Source organism: Crassostrea angulata, chromosome 4 (assembly GCF_025612915.1).
Source record: "Crassostrea angulata isolate pt1a10 chromosome 4, ASM2561291v2, whole genome shotgun sequence".
Classification (NCBI taxonomy): domain Eukaryota; kingdom Metazoa; phylum Mollusca; class Bivalvia; order Ostreida; family Ostreidae; genus Magallana; species Magallana angulata.
The window spans coordinates 11,722,613-11,745,586 of NC_069114.1; the positions used below are offsets into that span (position 1 = coordinate 11,722,613).

Here is a 22,974-nt window from a genome sequence, read left to right on the forward strand (position 1 = left end):
CAATTTCAGTCAATGAAGTCAAATGCATAACTTCTAACTATTCATTTCTTATTACAATGTTCTGATGTAAACATCCAAGGGTTTGGTAATCTTATTCCTGTTCTGAAAATTTTCACTTTCCTTAATAACACCACTTTTTTTTTAATTTTCAGACTTTCATCAACACGTGACGGTGTATCAATGTTTAATTCGAGCCCTCGGACTTAAGTGTCATGAATTCTATGACAATTTAAATGATAACATTCTACTGCACATATTGATGTACCAAGGAGTAATAATCTATCAAACCTTTGACCCTCTATAGATATAAGTTTAATAATCACTACTGTATACTGGTTTTTTTTCTGTGTAATTTTCGCCCTTCAACACATGCAGACAGTTTCGCCGCGTCTTGAATTCGCCCAGACACTTTGTTGATTACGGAGAGATAATTAAATTTGAGACATTGGAGAAATTCGCCTGATGACGAGGTCGAAAGGGGCAAAAATAACACTGGGGCGAATATTTTCCTGTACACAGTATATGTTTTATTCAAATGTGGAAAAAAAAAATCATAATTGTACATTAAAATGTAACTTCATTTTAATTAATCAGGGGCATACAAAACTACGTATTAATAAATATTAATAAACTTAAGAGGACTCGATAGTCGTGGTCATTTTAAGAAGTATTGTGTTCATCTTCTTTAAATGGACAGCTATATATGCCTGTTAAAATGAGTGATCATAATCCTATATTGATTATGTAACTAAATGATTTCTATGTACATGTATATTTACTATATTGATATCGACGTCTATATTAATGAGTGGATTTTAATTCATACCTGTATTGAATATAAATCATAACCGCATTTTTAATTAGCATATAATCACAAGGAACAATAACTTTTTGATGAATAAAAAGAGAAAAAAAACTACAAATTTTTAATAAAAACTAGGAAATTAAGCAAAGTATGTAGCTTTCAAACAATCATTTATTAGGATAATAGTATCAGAGTCCTATCAGCCTTTAACAACATTGACTTCTTGAAATATTAAGGCACAGAGAAGAAAAAAAAAATCAAGAAAACGCCAATGTTTTAGATGGACCAAAAGACCCAAAGACAACTACAAAACAATGAGTGAGTGGTAAGCAGGTAAATGTGGATTTTACTCAACTCAACAAGGACATGCATCATATGGGTGAGGTCTTTTCGTCAGCTTGTGCAGCTTTATAAGTACCACTGTCGTCTAATCCTACGCAGCTGGATAACAGAAGAAACCATACATGTAATTGAGAACAAATCGGGAAGTAAGTCACATTTTCAATGAAATTTGTAGTATGATACTAGGTTTTATGTAGAAAAGCATTGGTGTGAATAAACTGTAATGTAAAGTACATGCAATGGTAGATGTGATACATGCAGCTAAAGGACATTTCTGTGAATCATGACAAAAACCAGAAGAAAAAGTTATTCAATTTAGAAATACATCATTTTAAGATCCTTAAAAATTCTACTCGTGTGTATAAATAAGTAGTTGTCTAAAGGAAATAACTTAACGAAATGAATAACTGCAATACAAAAATCCTTTATTTTAACTTCTTCACCTGTGGAAAAAACAACAAATATTTGGAATAAAATGCGGAAGAGAATGGACTTTACCGAACTGGTAGCATTGGAAACTGAAAACGGAGCCTTGGTAGTTTCACACATATCTAAGCGGTAAAGTTTCAAGGATCAGATTCTATATAACTGGTTATGGCTGTACCGGACTATACCTAACTATTAGCACGGGACTGGGCTAACAAAGTCAGGAGCGAGATGCAAATTGAGGCTCTCTATCTGCTGTACGAAAAGTTCATACATATCCAAGCGGTAAAAATTCTTGCGCACGACAATCGCTCCCAGTTACAAGTTAGAAGATACAACTACATACCGATTCAATTACTTCAGTTTTAAGACGCAAATATACTTTATTTTATAAAAGGAAAACTGTTATATGCAAGGCAGTATTAACCTTTAGACATTGAATTGATGATGGATGCAGACATCTATTTTCTTTCTTCCAACACTCCTCCTCCAAGAATATGTATTCATTGAAATCATTTCCATAGTAAAACTCCATTGTTCAGATGCAGGTGTCCTAGGCTGATAACATAGACACCTTAGAGGAATCGTCTCCAGGTGCTATCCAATAGTGTGATGGCATGTACAATCCATCCCTGCACTCTGTGGGGATACGGCATTATTTCAGATTTATTTATCTCAGATGTTTTTCTTTGGATAGGTGATATCACATTTTGTTTTTTTTATTAAATGTGATTACTCTCTTCAATTTGAATTGATGAAATTGACTTTTAATAACAAAATCACAACAAAATATATATGCCGAAAACAGTTCTGTATGGAAAAATATCAGAGAGTTTCGAGTTACTATGGTAACTTACTTACTTATATTAGTTACTGTTTTATCAAAATTAAAATACTTATAGTCTGTCCCAAGTTATTTTTGCTGCATATTTGAACGATTTTTAATAAAAAAATACACATACCTGTGACTGAAGTGCAATTAAAATCGATGGAAGGGAAAATTCCCAAGATAACTTCATTCACACATTATCATTTTTCCCTCGTAAAAATTCACAGGTTTCCTAAGGAGATTTATAATGGGGAATGTTGACATCTTTTCTCCATTCGGAAATACTCGGGACCTCTCGCGCAATTTTTCAACGTTATCATCCGGGCGTCTTCATCTCCTTGGCAATGGAAAAACCTCGTAGACTTTTTATTTTTAGCCGTGTACTGATACCCGACAAGTTAGAGGGGGCGTTTCAAAGGGGAAATCTTGGGATTTTTTCATACTATTGAATGAACATCGTCTGAACCAAGAGGTATTTATAAATATTGAATAATTTAAGAAAATATGTGGCAAAAATATCTTGGGACAGACTATAATTGGATAGCTCGGTTCAAAAACTTGCAACTTGTCGGTGAAAAGTGACCCAATTTACCCAATAAATTTATTTACATGGGCATGACATACAGATATTCAGTGATGGGAATTATCGGGCTACGACATGAGGTCAGCATTTTTACCGGTAGATGTAGTTTGATAGCACATCATCGGCATCGCCTGTCGGCTGGCAGACGATTTCAACAACCTTGTTGTATTATATATAGAGGGGGTATGATTGTTTTTTCAAAATGATTGTTTTAAGTAATTTTTGCAATGAATGTATACATTAGATGATAAATATGTCATAAAAGGATAATTTAAAGAAAAAATGAGTAAAGTCTCGGGCGTCTAGATACCTGGGGGTGGGGGATGGAGGGGAGGGGGGTCGGCCCTGTCTTCAAGCACCTGTTCATTTAACCTGAACTGCGTATGCCCGATATATTAATCATTAATTTGTTTAATTTTCTATTCATCTTACCCCAAAAAACCCCCAAAAACCAGTCGTATGTAGCTTGATTTTATATAAATAAAATATTTTTTCCATGTATGAAAGAATAAAAACCATTACATACAGTCATATTGTTTTATATATCTTTAAATACATACATGTAAATACAGTCGAATATTTTAACGTGCATTTTATTTGTAATTGCATGTAAATACTATTGAAACATGCATGCGCTTTTAACATGCCATGTTTAAATACATAAGCAAATTTTTACTGCCTGAAAATTTGCTTATATCCAATATGCATGCTTAGTTAAAATAAAACTCTCAAGATGTCATTTTCATCTGATACATACATATACTGTATTCGCGGTAATTTTTAACCAGTATAATTTTTTTTGCTCTTCTAAAAATGCAAACACTTTTGCCCTGCCTTGAATTCTTCGTTACACATTTGTGCAAAAAAAGATGATATGAGTGATTGGAATTTGCCTAATATTATAGTACCCGCTGAACAGCGAAGACAAAAAGGTAGAAAAAAAACCCAGGGGCACATATTTCCCTATTTATTATACATCTTGTCTCCTGCTGGTTTGTAAGGACATTTTAACCTAACAGCAGTCACGCGGAGACAATGTACGCGTGTATTATACATGTATACACATTCAGTACACAAAACTCCCTCTTTTTAACATTATGGTATCAATTGTTGAGTATCATTACGTCATATTTTGAGCCGAAATTAAAATTGTAACTTTTTTTTATATAAAACGTTTTATTATCATTCATTATTTTTCATTATTACTTCCCCCTATATGGAATTTCACTACCACGTATAAACCATAATTAATAGGAAAAGTATTCACACCATGTAACAAATAATACTTAGAGGCTATGTAAACAGTTTGGTTTTACATGCAGTTTGTGATTTACACTTATTTCACTTTGCTTATAATTTTTGCAGCTACGTGATTTACAAGTGATATTGAATTTTCTTAACTTCACCTTTGCAACATACACACACAGAGAGATTGCCTCTGATGTCAACACATAAACCCCACGGAAGCTGTGTATCACAATTTTTAATGTAGCGGAGGAACTGACCGTCCAGATCCAGGATGTGGATACAGTGGTTGTAATAATCTGCTATCAAAATCCGACTCTGGCTGTCTGTTGTGATGCTGCGTGGATCAAATGGTTCTTCGGTAGTATAACAAGGACCAGTGTAGGTAAACCGGAGTTTCCCGGCCTGGTTGACCACCACTACTGCATGGGCACTATTGTCTGACACACAGATATCTAGGTTCCTGTTCTCTGTGATGTATTTAAATCCATCAGATGAATAGAGAGGTTGTCCTTCGTCACTGAACTGAATACTTTGTTTCTCTGTGGAACCAGAGTAACGTACAACTTTTGTTTGTTTATGATTATCACTGTCCATAACAATCAGGAGGTCACCTGAAGAAGTACTACAGACACTGAGAGGTCCCCACTCCTGTAGTGTGATCACTGTCTGTATCTGTGAATTTTTCACTACATTTACAGTTCTATAACCGAAATCAGTATATACCAGATCCCCATTTTTAGTTACTTTAATGTCCTCTGGCATGTTTCCTGACTTGGTTTGGATTGACTTCATAAGTTTTCCCTTCAGGTTGTAAAGTTTCATTATGTTGTTATTACCACGCGTCCATACTTCTGTATCGTTCAGACAGGTCACACCGTATATATATTCATATCCTGTGTCTATAGCTGTGATGACCTTGGGTACATCCATCAGTGACCGGTCTTGTGAAGGAGATTCCACTCCCTTGTTCGTCACGCTGTAGTCTTGTTCCTCAGTTGTTAAAGATGATGCTGACAGATAACCAAATTGTTCAATCAGCTGATCTTTGTGGATTTCTTGAGGCCTAAAGTTTGGTAAGGACACTTTGAGTTTAGGAGGCAATCTTCTGAATTCAGCATTCGTGGATTTGTACTCAGAGACAAGGCATACATCTTTGGAGTTCAGTAACTTCTTCAGTTTATCAATGGTCTGTGTGATCTTAGAAATGGTGCTCCTAATTTCATCTTCCAGCTTACTTAGGATGACCAGATGTTTGAATTCTATTTCTCCCACATCAAATTTTAGGTTTCTGACAATTGTGTCTATTTCTCTGTGCCAGATTTCTCCTTGTTTGTTGATGGTTGTTGTAAGTTTCTGAGAGTTTTTCTTTAGATCAGTTTTCTGAACTAGAATGTTGGATGCAATTTGTTTGTGTGTAGGATAAAGAGAATTTTCTATTTCTTGCAAATCTTTTTGTAACAACTGTTTTTTGCTTTCAAAAACTTGGTAAATATCAACTAGTTTATGTCCTAAATGTTTTCCGGTGGAAATACACTTTATGCAGATATGAATGCCACACTGTTCACAGAGGAGATCACATTGTTTTGTTGGATGTTTTCTACAATTAGGGTAGTCCAGAGAGCGCCAGTGTTGTTTAAAGGACACAACTTTATGAACCTTGGACGAATCAGATAAATGTGCTTCTTCGCATTCTTTACACAGATGTGTAATACAAACTTCACAGTACATTGGGGCGACGGACGTTTGACACATGGAACATTGTACAACATCTGGGGCGCTGCATGGACGATTCATGGTTAGGAAACCTCCACATTAGCTTGCTGTAGGTTTTTTCCTAAATAAAAGTTAATATACACTTATTAATTAGCCTTACTTTGTGGAAAAATAGATAAGAACCTAAGATGAGATTCAATTTATGTCATGTAATAATACTTGTAAAATTTCACAATATGAAAAGTTAAATCGAGATAATCTATACACAATAAGTGAAAAGGAATTTGAAACAGATCTTACTTCTTGAATATTCGTCCATTAACTCCAAAACTTCTCACGATTCAGGGACATATATGGAACGGGCTTTATTGATACAAAGTTTGGTAAATGTCCTACCTATTCAAGATAATTTGTTTGATTTAAATGTCAGGAACAAACTTGTCCTTGTAAAAAAGCAAACATACGGCGGCATTTAAATAACCAAAAATCTAGGTCACCTTATTGATTCGTTAAAATAGAAATGATTTAGTACTGGTGCATGTTATCACTTTATCATTGTCCTATCAGTAAGAACTGTAACTCTAAGCAAAGACTTGTTATTTAATTTTTTCGCTTGTAAACAATACTTATAAGTAATTGTTTAAAAATCGTATTTGACTTTGAACAATTTCAAATGTCAAAAAATGACACTAAAAAAGCAGATGGTAAGCTGAATAAGAAATTATTGAAGTAAAAATGCATGGAATGGATAAAAAGTCCCGTCAGCTTTCATGATACATGACATACTCCTTTGACTAAAGTACTGCGGTCTTATCTTAAATAAAGTTGAAAGTCAAGGGTATACACTTAAAAGTATCAAATATACAACAAAATAATAATTATAAAAGAAATAAATAAATAAGCTATTTTTAAGGACAATTATGAAAGGAAAAGTGTTTCTGAAATAGCTCCACACCGAACATATTTTCTTCATAATCATAGAAGTATTTTCGTTTGTGCCGACACTCCTTATCAGATTAATTGAAGACTCCCTTCCGTTGTATTTCAGCCCAATGCTATTTTGTTTTATCATAAACATCAGTACTTGAATTGAATGGAATATCACCGAGGAAAATTAAGGTGTTTCTATATATCCGGCGACAATAAAACTAAAATGCTTTAGATGGTAAAAAACACTTTATTTGAACTTTAGGTCGGTATGGGTGATTTCTGGGAATCCAAAAACTACACCCGAACAATCCGAAACCTAATTCCTCTCTCTCGACAATGGTGTATAACACAATATAAATAAGAATTGAAAACAATAGAAATTAGCACTTAAGCACGAGTGACATATGTCATAGAGTAAAACTTCAATATGAGTGAGTCAATTAAATCAAAGGCGAGGTGTAAGAGTAAATAAGTAATTAAGCAATTATAACTGAAGTGAATTATTGTCTTGTACAAAGGGAAAGGTATATTTATGAAAAGATAACAGTTACTCAAATTTCACTCCATGATAATTCCCTCGCGCTTCGAAAAATGAGACGTCCTCGTCTAAAAATCATCGGAATGATTTGTAGGGAATGTGCGGTCTGAATCTCAGCGTCGTTTGCTTAGGTCTTGGCCGGAATACGCAAAATGTGTTCTACATTGCGGAAATCCACAACTGCAACACGGCATTCTGGGCTGGACCATATTTAAAACGAACCTTTGTCGTCGGTCGCCACACCAGGAAAATTTTCTTAGGATTCGAATGCAATAAATCGGTCGCTTAAAAGAACATATTAGCATAATGGCAAAGAAATCCACACACGAAACACACAGAACGAGAACAAGTGTTCGCAGGATGACGTCATCCCGCTCTTGTTACATGCTGGATGGAATCCAGGCGTAGAGTATGTCCGTGCAAGTCCTGGGATGTCCAAAACTCGAAAAGCAGCGACGTTGGTATGTGGTCGTAAAAGGCGTTTGAATCATCTGCTCTTGGGTTGTATTATCGGCGTTTGTTGATGCTTTTGGAAAATTCGCTCGGTTGCTGGTACACAGGATCTAACTGCTACAAAGTATATGTAGCAGTCCAGGGTAAAATACCCTTAGGATATATCCACCAAACTATCACCGGGGAAAATTAAGGTGTTTCTATATATCCGGCGACAATAAAACTAAAATGCTTTAGATGGTAAAAAGCACTTTATTTGAACTTTAGGTCGGTATGGGTGATTTCTGGGAATCCAAAAACTACTCCCGAACAATCCGAAACCTAATTCCTCTCTCTCGACAATGGTGTATAACACAATATAAATAAGAATTGAAAACAATAGAAATTAGCACTTAAGCACGAGTGACATATGTCATAGAGTAAAACTTCAATATGAGTGAGTCAATTAAATCAAAGGCGAGGTGTAAGAGTTAATAAGTAATTAAGCAATTATAACTGAAGTGAATTATTGTCTTGTACAAAGGGAAAGGTATATTTATGAAAAGATAACAGTTACTCAAATTTCACTCCATGATAGGAATATAATACCTCAGATTTATTTAATTTGGAGATATTGTTCTATCCGTTGGTGCTCAAATAGTGATATCTATATACCATTTGAAATTGTTGAAGTAGACTTTCAATCAAGAAATTACATAAACTAAATAAAATTGCTGTTATCATAATTTTGTATAGTCGGTACACTTATTGTATTAGTTGATTTACCTATTTAAAAGGGTAACATAACCAAGCAAAAGCCGAGTAGATAAAACGGTGTATTATTTTTTTAAAAGGTTGATATTAGATTCAGAAATGGTCCCTCATACTTACATTCACTTGTTACTTTACTACATGAAATAAAGAAGCTAATGTCATGTATGTATTAAAATTTAAAAAAAAAACCCAATAACAACACCTTTTCCTTTGCTATAATGCAAAAGCTTGTATAGTTACAAACTGTAATTACGTCTGTGATGCTATGTAATAAGAATGTGTCGTGGATTGGGGTCTAAGATAGAAGGAAGAACATGATATGAAGCGGAGAGTTCACGTTAAATAGTACATGTAGGACATGGGACACATGCGTAACGGATGGTGCACACTTATATTGTTTTGCTGGTGTAGGGGGAGGCCGAAATGGACTAAGCAATAATTGGTTTCATTACTTGTTATTTCATTGCTCCATTTATGTGGTCTTATATTAGAACCCATTATTGTTATACATTTATTTTTCAGCCATAATCTAAGGTCTCTTATATTTTAAGTATATATTCCAAATTTCTAAATCATTGTAAACTCGGTGTTTTTAAACTGCATTGCTTTTAATGTATGTATATGTAACCTGTCCTTCTTATACCTTTATGTCGATTTTTTTCGTAAAATTCCAAAATATTTTGTATACGGTTGCACGTGTCAACTGTCAAGAGTAATGCTATCTTATGAAATGTAAACAATCAGAACGGTAAGTTAAAGTTTCTTTCTTAACAAACACAAAGTAAACATGTGGAAACTTATGAATTTCATCCGTTAAGGTTTTCCCTTATACAAATTGAATATTAATATCGACAAAAGGTAAATGGAAAGCGACTTTTAAAGTTTGTGAACCGATAGTGCAATTGAAAAAATAGACGCACTACTAAAAAGAATCATTATATAGCAGATAACCTTTAACTATCAACTATTTAACTATTTTTCTTAAAATTACAAACTACGATAAATAACGATTCGATTATAAAAATCAATTTACCAGTGAAGTCCATGATTTTGAGAACTTACTTCCATGAGATTATTAAGATAATCAATGTACAACGATCACATTTTGTACCTAATGAATACATGGTTCAATATTCTTAATCATAATATCATTTTGAAGGTGTTATCAAAAACAATAATAAACTAAAGGAATTTGAAAACAAAGTTGACTATTGTCAATTGAATTGCTCCATGGATTTTACATTGAATTCTACGGACAAAACGTGATATTATTCTCCAGATTTTGAAAAAAAAACTTGAAATGTATGCTGATTCCTTGGTAAAAATATATGCATAATGTTTTCTTTATTAAAATATGAAATTAATCAAACTTCGCAGATATATTGACAAAATTAAGATTTTTTTCTTTCATCAATTTCTTCAAAAAAGTTTAGGATGCAAAATGACATGTGAATTTGGTTTATTTCATTTTCATTTATATCTTGCAATACATGTACATATTTAACTAATTCAAAATGATTCAAAAAATTGTTCAATATATCTTCATTATACATTGAAGACCTCAATCAAATTATATCTCATACAGTAATATATATATATATATATATATATATATATATATATATATATATATATATATATATATATATATATATATACGAAGATCAGTATTTATCAAGTCTATTTCTTAACTTTGACATTTCATATAATTAATCTTTTATGAGTAAGATATGGTACATGTACGAGGGTCAATCAAAAAATACGAAGACTTTTGTCATAGCTATATTACTTAACGTCATATCATTACTTAATTTGGTAGACATAATTTAGCAATAGTTTCAAACAATTTGCAGGAAAAAAGTTAATAAATTCCTTTATTTCTAAGAATTATTTAGAATTTAATCCTGCAAAAATGAGGTCACGGCGCACGATAAAAATGTCTGTTATGTAAACAATAAACCTTATAATGTTGAAAGTAATATCTCTATAAATTGGGCTTCAAACCAAATAATATTGAAACCTCAAATTAAGTTTTGTCTTGGTATTCTTTGTTCCAAATAATGATGGGATATATTATTTTGTCGAAGATATATTAGTAACTAAAGACAGATAGGCCTCTTTAGAATTGACTAAAAACATCGACGTCGCCGGACGTCACGGCGCATCGAGAGGTACAAACAAAATGGATTTAAATTAGAAAAAAGCCGACACAAGCTGTGAAAATGCTAAATGGTGCAAAAAATAAATCAACAATTATTTGCAAGTTTGTGTTTAACTGTAATAAATTTTGTGGGGGTGGTGGTAATTGTATTTTGAACATAAAACAGTCCGAAAGAGAGTAGAATATCTGTAAATATTGGGTCAAAAAATAGGTAACGTCAACCGACGTTCAGGGTTATCCTTACTGTAAACTAAGAGATACGCGGTTAGAAAATAAAAAAACATTAAAGAACTAACTTATGATTCTCGAACATATGTTAGCAAATAAAATGTTAAGTGGTTCAGTGCAATTTTAAATTGTAGGGAGAAAGGCACAAGAGATTAAGCGTGATATAAAGATAGGGTATATCTATAAACTGTGCATGTTTAATCTTGACGTCATGTTTTGAACGTTCCCGTGCGCCGTGGTGACAAAACATGTTGTTTTTAAAAAGGGGTAACAAAAATACCGTTTCATCAAATGGACTAAAACTTCGCATATCAATAACATAAGTGTTGGTGCACAGATTAATCTGTTAAGTATGACTTTCATGAAAAATATATGATAGACATCCACATTGTCTTCGTATTTTTGATTGACCCTCGTATGTTCTTAAAATGTAGATACGAGCGTCATTCAATTCTTATCATTTTAACAATAGAGTAAAATAAGTGATTATTGAAATTCAAGGATAATGAAAAAAACACTGTTATATAAAATTAATACTCCTCCGTGTCCTTAAATTCATTTAGTTTTATTTAATTAGGAAAGTAAGTGTTTTAACAACATTAATGTGAAATACAATTTTAATCATCAATGTTTGGACAAACAACACCAGTTGCTTAACATATATTCAGTCACCTGATAAAATATTGGTAAGAATTTTTTAATGTGATTTCCGGACCTAGATTTCCTCTATCTTTACAGTTACTTGCCTTTAATGAAGATTACAGTGCACTTACCCCAGAGTCTCACATAATAAATAAGATACTTTCTAGAAATAAATATCGTGGGATAATTTTTACAAATATTAAGAAACTTGGCCTAGGGTTTTATTTAAAAATATTGATATTGATGATATCGATCAGACGGAAAGTTTCATTGGATTCTTTTACTTTTTATACCTGGAATGAATGAATATATGAAGCTGTTAGTTATAGGAATAAAACATCACTACGTATCTATCATGAAATACATTAATTTAAGTCTAATATAAATGTGTTATGCTGTTAATAATAAACAGCTATGGAAAGGAAAGGAAATATTTCTTCTGAAAAAATTAATTAAAAAAATTACGTGTTGGTACAAAAACAATTTTTGAATTGCAAAAATTAGACATTCTCAAAATAAATTGACAACTATCAACGAGTTGTTTTCTCTGTGTTTTTGATTACAACCTTTTGAATAATCCTAGATGTTACTCTAGGGCTATTCGTGGCAGCCATCAAACGCCTATTTCCATATTACTAGTCATATCTTTTACATGAAATGACAATATGATTAGCTAAAGTCAGTAAGTGTCTATGAGCATTATCCTAGAAAATATCTTAAGTAATAACCTAAATGCATTTATATAGATAACATAAAGAATAACTTGATTGATTTTTTAAACCTTTGAATGTATTTATCCACTGTTGTAATTCCTATTTTGTCCAATTTCCCAGTGATTTAATGTTTACGGAACTAGATTAAGTTTTCTGAAATTTTATCAAGGAAGGAGTCTTTTCTGGTTTTTGACTTGTCAAAAGTAAATTTGATTAAATGTTCATTAAATCAAGATAAATGGAAATCAGAATATCAGTTTTGTCTTTCTTTTTCACATAACACTTGGCATCGAATTAGTAATACAATTTTAGAATCTAACAAGGACTATATTTTTGGCGGAAAATTTGCATAGGAAAATATCATGTTTTTGCAAATCAGAATTGTTGTACATTTATGAGACTATTTAGCAGTTTTCAAACAAGTGCATTAATGTTGGATTTTTTTCAACTAATGTAAATGATACTTGGGTTCTAGAATATGTTTTTAAAATATGATTTGCATATCAAATTATAATTTTAGTCGCTTTTTAAGCGCTTATTCTATAAATAGATTTGTTGGGAAAAATCACTAGGATAGGATTTTTTTCTCTTATCAAACGGTCAATATATAAGCGTTTCTGTCAATGTATATCTTTATATCAGGTCTTCATTATATGTAAAACCCCAAAATGTCTTAATATTGGAAGAATGAAAAATAATCAAAATATCTACACAAAAAAAAAAAAAAAAAAAAAAAAAAAAAAAAAAAAATAGAGGAAAGGTGGGCTAACACAAACTGATTTTTAGTTTAGATATTTAACCAATTTAGTAGTATAAGCTGATAAACATTCTCATATTCTATCATTTTGTTGAAGAAAAGAATCTTCATATCTTAAACAGATGTCTACATAACTGCAGATAACTACATTTATTTTTATCATCCTTTAAGTTGAGGAAAAAGGTAGTGACCTTGACTTGACCTTGATGCAAAAATTTAAACAAACTGAAAGAATCATTTGGTTATATAATTGGTTTTATTGTGTGAAAATTTCATGAACTTCTTAAAATAAGAAGTAGGTCTGAGAACAAAAAGATTCCTTCCTTAAGACTGTTATTTTACACATGTTTATAAATGATATGCATGCAGTGTATAAATATCAAGTTTGCGTGTTTTTGTGATTAAATTCGATCAAACTTAGATTTTTGAATTTTGGAGCATACTATTTAAAATTGACATGCAACACTTCTTTAGGGATATGTGCGGCCAATACTGATAAGATAAAAAAGCAAAAAATATGTGGTTCTACATGCTGTTTTGTATGCAAGTTACGCATACAAGAGCAGAATAATGACTTTTTAATCACTAAGAACTGCGCAGCCAGACTCCCATATTTATTGCTTTTGCATCATTAGACAACAGATTCGCCAGTTTGGGGTAGAACAAGCCAGTTTAAGAAATGTTTACATTTTAATTCTAAGAATGCCGCACATCCCCTTCTCTCTCTCTCTCTCTTTCTCTCTCTCTCTCTCTCTCTCTCTCTCTCTCTCTCTCTCTCTCTCTCTGGAATTATTTTGATGAGCAAGTATCTTTAGTACTAGCATTGTTGCAAAATGTCATATACAACTACAATACTATTTAATTCAAACACTATGATATATAGTTTAAGTATATGTTTATCCATGTTTACAGTGCACATATGCACGATAACAGTGTCATTTGAAATGATAATGGGTGACCTGTATAGAGTAGTCATAGTGTTGTGTACAATAACCAGCTGGAACCTTGGTCAAGTTTAACTAAAGGTCATAAATTTTGTATAAGACTTAGACGTAAAAGTACACTTTACGTCCGAATTTACATGTGCGTAGATTGTGTTTAACTAAAGGTCCTAACTAAGCAACTAAACGTGAATTTACACGTAGACTTGTTCGTAGTTTACCAATAAAACTCTTCCAAACAAAAAAGTAAATAAACCGTACTTATTGAAGCTACACATGAGTGTTACATGCAAGTACTTTTTTTTTGTTTATCGTTTTTAGGAGTTGATTTTAATCAATTCTCCTATGCAGTTACTCAGACAAACCGAAAGTGAAACAGTGTTTGGACCTCAGCACAAATCATTGCTGCTGACAAGACTTAGTTCTTGAAAATAATTGATAAATTCGATGTAATGTATGCCTAAGCATTGTTTTTTTTAAGGAAACTTATTTATAAATACCTTGAAAATAGTCAGATTTTAAATGGTACGAACAATTTAAATATTTTTTGTAGTCGTATGTATTCCTACGCCAGAGTTCAATATAGTCTCGTTCAACTCGACGCTCGGCTGTCTCCGTAAATCCTTGTCGGAGATTTACGGTGTCAGCCGAGCGTTTCGTTGAACGAGACTAGAGTTCAATATTGCTTGGATCCATACAATTATCGAGAAATATTTCTATTTGTTTCTAGTTTGATTGAATTCATTTTATCTTTAAATATTATTTAACATGATTCATATGGGGGTTTCTCGACATTCTTGTCGAAAAAGTCCGAAAATTCATATTATAAAAGTGTTCGTAATTCAAATTAGAAACTACATGTACTTGTCATGCAAAATAACAGATCATTGATTTTAAAATAAATAAACATCGACAAAATCAACTCTTGTCAGTTCTTCAGTACTTTGATTTCTGTTTATCGTCTGTGATAGTGAACATTTTCTGCATACTTAAAATGAATGAGAAAAAGCCCCGAAAGCCAAATTGGACAAGTCAGAAACAGAAATAATAGCTGATGCTTACTTATCATCGTATAACGTAATCAGGAGGGAAAACTTATTCTAATGTTGCACCAGGCGCAAACAAACAAAAAAAACGATCGTGGGAGAACACACTAGAAATCCCGTTAATTACATATATACTTAAACATTAAAACGAAATTATACATAATTTTGAAACTTTTATTTAGTGTTTTGTGTATGTGCCACAATTTCTCTGTTAATCCTAGTATATTTTTATGCCCCCCTTTGAAGAAGGGAGGGCATATTGCTTTGCTGCTGTCTGTCGGTCAGTCGGTCGGTCGGTCGGTCGGTCGGTCCACCAACAGTTTCCGTTAATTTTCTTCGCAGAGGTTGAACATATTGAAATGAAATTTGGTATACAGGTTTATCTAGGTCAAGTTTGATATTGGGTACGATCGAGCAATTTTCGACAGAATTATGGCCCTTGGATGTAAAAAAATTCCAGTTATTTGCAGTTTCCACTCATTTTCTTCGCAGAGGATGAACATATTGGAAGGAAATTTGGTATACAGGTTTATCATGATAATATATACATCAAGTTTGATATTGGGTGCAATCGAGCAATTTTCGACAGAGTTATACCCCTTGGACTTAGAAAAATCCCAGTTATTAGCAGGTTACGTTCATTTCTTTGTCGATGTTTCCAAGGGAGGGGGGCATAAGTGTTTCACAAACATATCTTGTTCAAATTGAGTTATAATAAGGATATGTGTACAAAGGATCAAAACAGAGCTTTTCACATTTATTTCCTACAGGTTGAATTTGAGTTTTTAATTTATAAGTAAAAATAATTTTTAAATCAACAAGATGGTATCAATAGTAAATGCTACATAATAAAGTTTAAAATAAACCCAAATTAATGGATTCTAATAAGATAATTGATATTTCTTTCATATTGTTTAATTTGAAGAATGATTAAAACATATGAGAATAAGGTGTCATCAATAATAAATTCTACATAATAGAGTTTTAAAAAACCCCAAACTAATGTATTCCTATAAGATAATTGATATTTCTTTCATATTGTTGGCAGCATTTTAAGACCTTGAACCCAGATACCAACTGCTCTCTCAACTTGCTCTAAGTAGAGCTGCTTCTTAGTAGACCTATTATTATGCATGACGGTTACAGAACTACCTTGTCGAAAAAAGCACCCTCTTGTAAATGGTCTTTTTATGCAACTTAAAGCATGTCTCTGTGACATTGGGGCATTTATCTGCTTCAAAAAAGGTACCATCAACTGCTGTGTAAACACCTATATAAAGATCAATATGAACATTTAGTATTCATTACTAGTGTCATGCAGTTATACAATTAAGATCATGCGTGCAAATGATTTATTTTCTTTTAAAACACCACATGCTTGCCACACTACATTCCTGGTCCACATTGTATATAGCAATCTTCACCAGGTGTTGATAGGTTGAAGAATAAGGTCATTAGTTTATACTTCAGAGGATAACTTATATAATATCCCCCAATAATCCTTCTCGCTTAGATTCCAGGAAGAATAGAATACTGGAATATGAACTTTCAAATTGTGAATACATTTTAATACATATGAATTATACCATATTATTATATCGCATACATTTATGCATGCCCCGAATTAAGAAAATAAAATGGGATTTTTCTTGAATTTTCAAAAAATATTCAGTGGCCAGTAACTCAAAAAGTAGGTCATGACCTATTTTTTGAAAGTGATAAATAACACTACCATGAAAGGTCTATAACACACAATAGATGGTTTTTCATTATCATCAGTGGAATTTTTTTTTCATTCTGAGTAAATGTTTACATTAAGCCAATATGCATTTCATGTTTTAATCTACTACTTCTTTTTGCGGTAGACTACTGGCTTTCTGGTTTATCACATACTCTTACGCACAAAAGCAACATACTAGGACGATTTTATCTTTGGACATAACATTGTAGGCTAGATAGGGAATCGTTACTGTGCATTACTGCATTGAGTAAGTAATTAATCTGAGTTATTTGGGGTAGAAAAAAAAGAAATGAAGATGTATGGAACAAATAAACAGTGTTATCCTTTAAGTATACTCTATATAAATATATACATCATACATAAAAAGTATTCATCTATCACCTTAACATTGCGAAATATTGAATAATTAAATAACGTACAGTTCTGTATTTCCAAAACAACAAATGTCAGACCTACTGTATATTCGGAACGATTTAAATATTACATACTGCAGGTACACGTAACTGTATTCATTCAATGGAACACCGTAAGTTTAAATCAGTCATGTGTTATATTTAACAAGGAACAATAAATACGTGGAACCGGCCATGTTGAATTGTGAAGCGATGTTATTCATCAATAGTTGGACACTAAGTAAGTAAACCTACCATTAAACCAACTTGATATTTTAAAATGTATTTATTATACCCTTGAAACATTAAATATTCATACTTTATATTAAATAATTCAATAAACAAAATCCATGAATTATATGTTACAGAATTATTTATTTATTGTTTATATACATTTATTTCCCCCCTTTTTTAATTAATTTTCTAAAGTTAGAACAATGTTTCCCTGATCATGGACCCTAGGCACAGTCTCCAAGATGTTGTATACTGCACCTTGTGTCAGACTTCTATAGCCCCAATGTGCTGTGAAGTTTGTCATATACATCTGTGTAAAGACTGCGTAGAGAAACATTTATCTGATTCTTCTAACGTTCATAAGGTGGTGTCACTTAAACAATACTTAAATACTTTGAACTATCCTAAATGTGTAATACACCCTACCAAACAATGTGAACTCCACTGTGAACAATGTGACATCCCCATTTGTGTACAATGTATTTCGTCTGGAAAACATTTAGGACATAAACAAATTGATATTTTAAAAACATTTGAAAACAAAAAGCAAGACTTACAGAGAGATTTGAAAGAATTAGAGACAATTATTTATCCTAAATATAAAGAGATGATATCTAGTATCCCAGTTCAGAAAGCCGATCTAAATAAAAACTCCAACGAATTGGCAACTTCTCTTCACAAACAAGGAAATATCTGGCACATGGAAATAGACATCATTATCAAAAACCTGATATCTAATGTGGAGAAAATGGAATCTAGACACCTAGATGTCCTTAATAAACAGGAAGATGAAATTACACGCACCATTGCTGAAATCACACAGAGCATTGATGAACTAAAGAAGTTAATGAACTCCAAAGATGTCTACCTTGTCTCCGAGTACAAATCCAGGAATGCGGAATTCAGAAGACTGCCTCCCAAACTTAAAGTGTTGTTCCCAAACTTCATGCCTAAAGAAATTCACAGAGAACAGTTAATTGAACAGTTTGGTTCTCTGTCAGAACTATCTTGCAAAACAGTGGAACAAGACTACAGCATACTGGCCCAGGGAACCGAGTCCTCTCCCCCAGACCGGTCATTGATGGTTGTACCCCGGGTCATTACAGATATAAAAACAGAATATACAAGATTATACGGCGTAAATTGTTTCAATGATGCAGAGATTTGGACGTGTGGTAATAACAGCATGATAAAACTATACAACCATCAGGGGGAACAAGTGAAGTTATTCCAGACCGAGTCAGGAAAGATAGCAGATGACATAGCAGTGACAAAAAATGGGGATCTAGTTTATACTGACTACATTGATAGCACTGTGAACGTAGTGAAGAATACACAAATACAAACAGTGATCAGACTACAAGGATGGAGACCTCTGGGTGTATGTAGTACTTCCTCTGGTGATCTTTTGATTGTCACAGTCGCTGATGATAATAAACAAGCAAAAGTTGTGCGTTTCTCTGGTTCATTACAGAAGCAAACTATTCAATACAATGACAAAGGACAACCTCTTTATTCATATGATGTCATTAAATACATCAGTGAAAACTGTAATCTAGATGTATGTGTATCTGACAATGGGACCCGGGCTGTTGTGATAGTCAATAAAGCCGGGAAACTTCGGTTTTCCTACACTGGTACTCCTTCTACTACTAAGAAGCAATTTGATCCACGTGGCATCACAACAGACAGCCAGGGTCGGATCCTGATAGCCGACTCCAACAACCAGTATATCCACATTCTGAATCAGGACGGACAGTTCCTCCGCTACATTGACAATTGCGATTTACGATATCCATGGGGTTTATGCGTAGACTCAAGAGACAACCTGTTTGTGGCTGAGTGTAGAACAGGTAGAATAAAGAAAATAGAATACAGCATGTAGACAAACTCTATGTATACGACGGTTGCCCCAAACTAGCGTAGACAAGCGGCGTTATTCAGTTAATCGAAGACACAAAGTGAGGAAACTTGTGCAACAAAGGGTTCAAGTAACTTGCAAACAAATTATAAATTTTGTAAATATTGTTTACATGTAAGATTAAATGAGTGAAAAGCATACCTTTTCAATAAAAAGAACTCCGCAAATTTACGTAAAAACGCATTTAAATTTGTTAATTATTATTTTATTCTGCCAGAAAATGTTTTGACCATAAGAAAACTTTTAAAGATTTTATAGGGCTTTTTGTGGCACGTTGAAGTGCTAACACACAACAAATTGACGACGTCGGCGTTTAAGGCAGCGCAGCAGCAACTGGTTAAATTCTGTAAAGACCTTAAAACAAACCCTAAGATGCCTTTGAAATATATAGAATTAACAAAATCGCTTAGAAATGCATTTTGTGAATTAGAAGATTTTCAAAATTGAAAATATTTAGTAGAGTAAGATGACAATAAGTGAAAAAAGAAACTCGACCGATAGAAATAGACGTCAAACTTCTGAACGACACATTTCGGCAAGACGGACAGTAAACAAATAATACATGGCAAAACTGGGGTCAGCAGATCGTTTGTACTTAGAAAATATTTTAAAAAGCAAAACTAGAATTGTATATTGAGTGTGCACTCACGATACACGTTTATTGTTTAAAGAAAATATTTTTTTCCAAGACATTTTCGGAAATAAAAATTAAATTATATTTTGAACGATGTGTTAGTTAGTTTATCTATGAGGACAATCTGTAGGTTTATATACATGTATATATGTGGCAAGTAAACATCTGATATATATAGTTCATTTAACTGTGCTTGTATATTTTGAATAACAAATATGATCATGACTATGTTTTATCTATTTCATTTTTTACAATACAATAGGATACAGAACATATAATGAATATTACATGCAACCAGAATGGCTCTGCATTTAATACCCACGATAATGTACGTATTATAAGAGGGTTAACGAAGTCTTTAACAGCAATAGAGCGAGACCACAAAAGGGAGAGAGGTCCAACAATACTTAATAGGACTGGTAGAGATGTGTTACAACGTAACTCATTTGATTTTCTACCACAATTAAAATTGTTTTGATTATAGTTTTTACTAAGTAGACTTACATAATTTATATTCTGATTTAAGAATGGAAGTAGCTACGCGATTTCATTTTGTTATAAACGTTTCCGGATATATGTAAAATATTAGTGTGTGTGTGTGTGTGTGTGTGTGTGTGTGTGTGTGTGTGTGTGTGTGATTGTGTGTGTGCAACATCAGTGTGATACAAGTTAAGAAAGAGGAAGGACATGATCTTTCCTTCAGCAACCTTAGTTAAGTTTGTAAATAGTTAACGTGGTTAATCTTGTTATATTTTTTGTATTATTATATACAATTTCAGAGAACCAATAAGGATTGTTTTTTATGTATTCTTGTTGACGTTTTAAAGGGGCATGGTGACGATTTTGGTCAAATTTTCTTTTTCTTTTTTTATTATTTACAATGCTTTATGAATGCATTTCTAATGATCAATGAAATTTGGGTGCCCGGCATTGAGCTTTAAGCCAGATACAGGGTTCACAATTCTTCGTCATGTAAACAAGGCTCGTGCCCTGTTTTTGTTTACATAGGTTCAATATACCAGTAAAAATCTTTTTCAAGATGATTTGTCTATACTCTTATTCATTTTAAGCATAAATAAACAGTTCCTAACGATGAACACATTCATTTTAGGTCTAAAACTGGAATTTACACTTCAACATTCAAAATGTAAACAAAAACTTTGTTTACATGGCAAGGAATTGTAAGTTCTGTAACTCGCTTATAACTCGACAAATGACACTCAAATTTCGGTTGCCCATTAAAAATGCCTTACTGAAGCATTAAAAACATTAAAGTTGATATAATATTTTTTAACCAAAATCGTGACCATGCCCCTTTAAAGTGACTTAGACATTTTACTTTATGTTAGGTTGATCTTATCGGTATTGTTACTCAATACCTTTAATTACTTTTTAATTAACAAGTTACAAATTAATCATCTGAAAAACTTATTTGTTTTTTATATTTAACAAAATTAATTCAATATATAGAATTTGAAAGATGTTAGTGTGAATATATTATTTTTTATTATTCCAGAAATACACTTATAAACGACTATATTGCCATAGAGAGGTCCTATTCTGTTTTATTACAGGTATAATTGTCTAAAACACGTTCAAATCAATTTTTTTTACTCATTTGTCTTAAACATATTCAAATCAAATGTTTACATTTTGGTAAATAAATGCTATGACATGGGGAATAACTCTAGGATAGTATACATAATTGAAGATTACATGAAAGTTTAAGGTGGTATGAGACACCTCCATGTTGTGACGTATTGTTTATTGTAATAAACAAAAAAATTAAAGAATAATTATATCATTTGTTTCTTTCACAGTACTGTTATCTTACAGCGCAGTGGGCTAGCGGGTTAACTACTGATCTGTACGTCATGAGTTAGAATCCATCTGGTGACTTGATAAAATTTTTACCTTTACAAAACTTTTTAAAACGTGTTTTATTGGTGAAATATTGTGAAATTTGAAAATTCTAAATCAATTAAAGTAGTTTAATAATAATGTTTAACTATCGACAGATATCTCATACCACCTTAATTAAATTGAAACTGATCGATTATACCTGAAATCTTATATCAATAATGTAACTTAGTAATATGTCTGTATATCTATAGGGTGATATTTAATTCATACCTATATTGAATAAACCATACCATTGAACCAACATGTGTCAGGTCTATATCACTAGAAAGACTACTGTAATATAAAGGATGACTATAAATTTAATAGTAAATCTAATATATTTAAACAATAATTAGTAAAACAGATATTGCAGCTTTTTGAATTTTGAATTGATAAAAAAAAACCCATCAAGTTGTACTTGTGGCACAATTTTCTTTACGATGGATTCTACCCAGTATTTGAGAACAGTCCCAAAAATTAATGAAACCAAGGATATTATGCAAAATATACTAAGAATAGGTTTCAAGTTGAAAGATTACTAATACTAACACATTCGAGTTTAAGCATTGTTCGTAGTCTTAAACAGTACTGACCATGTAATAAATAGTTGAAATTTACGCCCAGAACAAGAGAAAAATCAAACAAAACCCTTATTAAAGAAGATTAATATCTATGAACCCAAATCAAAAATGTACACAAGGCAATTGTTGACTGTCATGATATTTCATAAATGATGAAATCATTTCTATTAAGGAATGACAAGTAAAAATATGTGCAAATCTATACTTACTTTAGGCATTTTGCAAATAAACTACGAAATATTAGTACCAGAGTACTTGTTTACACCTTTGGTATTTCAACACATGCGTGATGATGTCGGTAAAAAATAAGTGAATTTTAACTGACAAGTTATTACTACTATAACTACGTTCATTTGAGATAAACAAGCCCGAAATAGCAAAAAAGAGAGTAAGTTGGTGGATACGCTTAGGCGGATCCAAGTAAGGGATAGTTTGCATCAAAATATATACTTGCAATAAAA

General features: G+C 32.3%; 1 protein-coding gene and 1 pseudogene across 1 annotated transcript; one reads left to right on the forward strand and one right to left on the reverse strand.

Annotated features, from left to right (window-relative positions):
• Window positions 1-3,455: 3,455 nt before the first annotated feature.
• On the reverse strand, window positions 3,456-6,409 carry LOC128180934 (uncharacterized; annotated as a pseudogene).
• A 10,965-nt stretch (window positions 6,410-17,374) lies between these two features.
• Window positions 17,375-22,194, forward strand: LOC128182456 (E3 ubiquitin-protein ligase TRIM71-like). The gene is made up of 2 exons (XM_052851085.1): window positions 17,375-17,482; window positions 17,671-22,194. Exon 2 carries the CDS (start codon window positions 17,693-17,695, stop codon window positions 19,358-19,360), a length of 1,668 nt encoding a protein of 555 aa, XP_052707045.1. The 5' UTR covers window positions 17,375-17,482; window positions 17,671-17,692; the 3' UTR covers window positions 19,361-22,194.
• The last annotated feature ends 780 nt before the right edge of the window (window positions 22,195-22,974 follow it).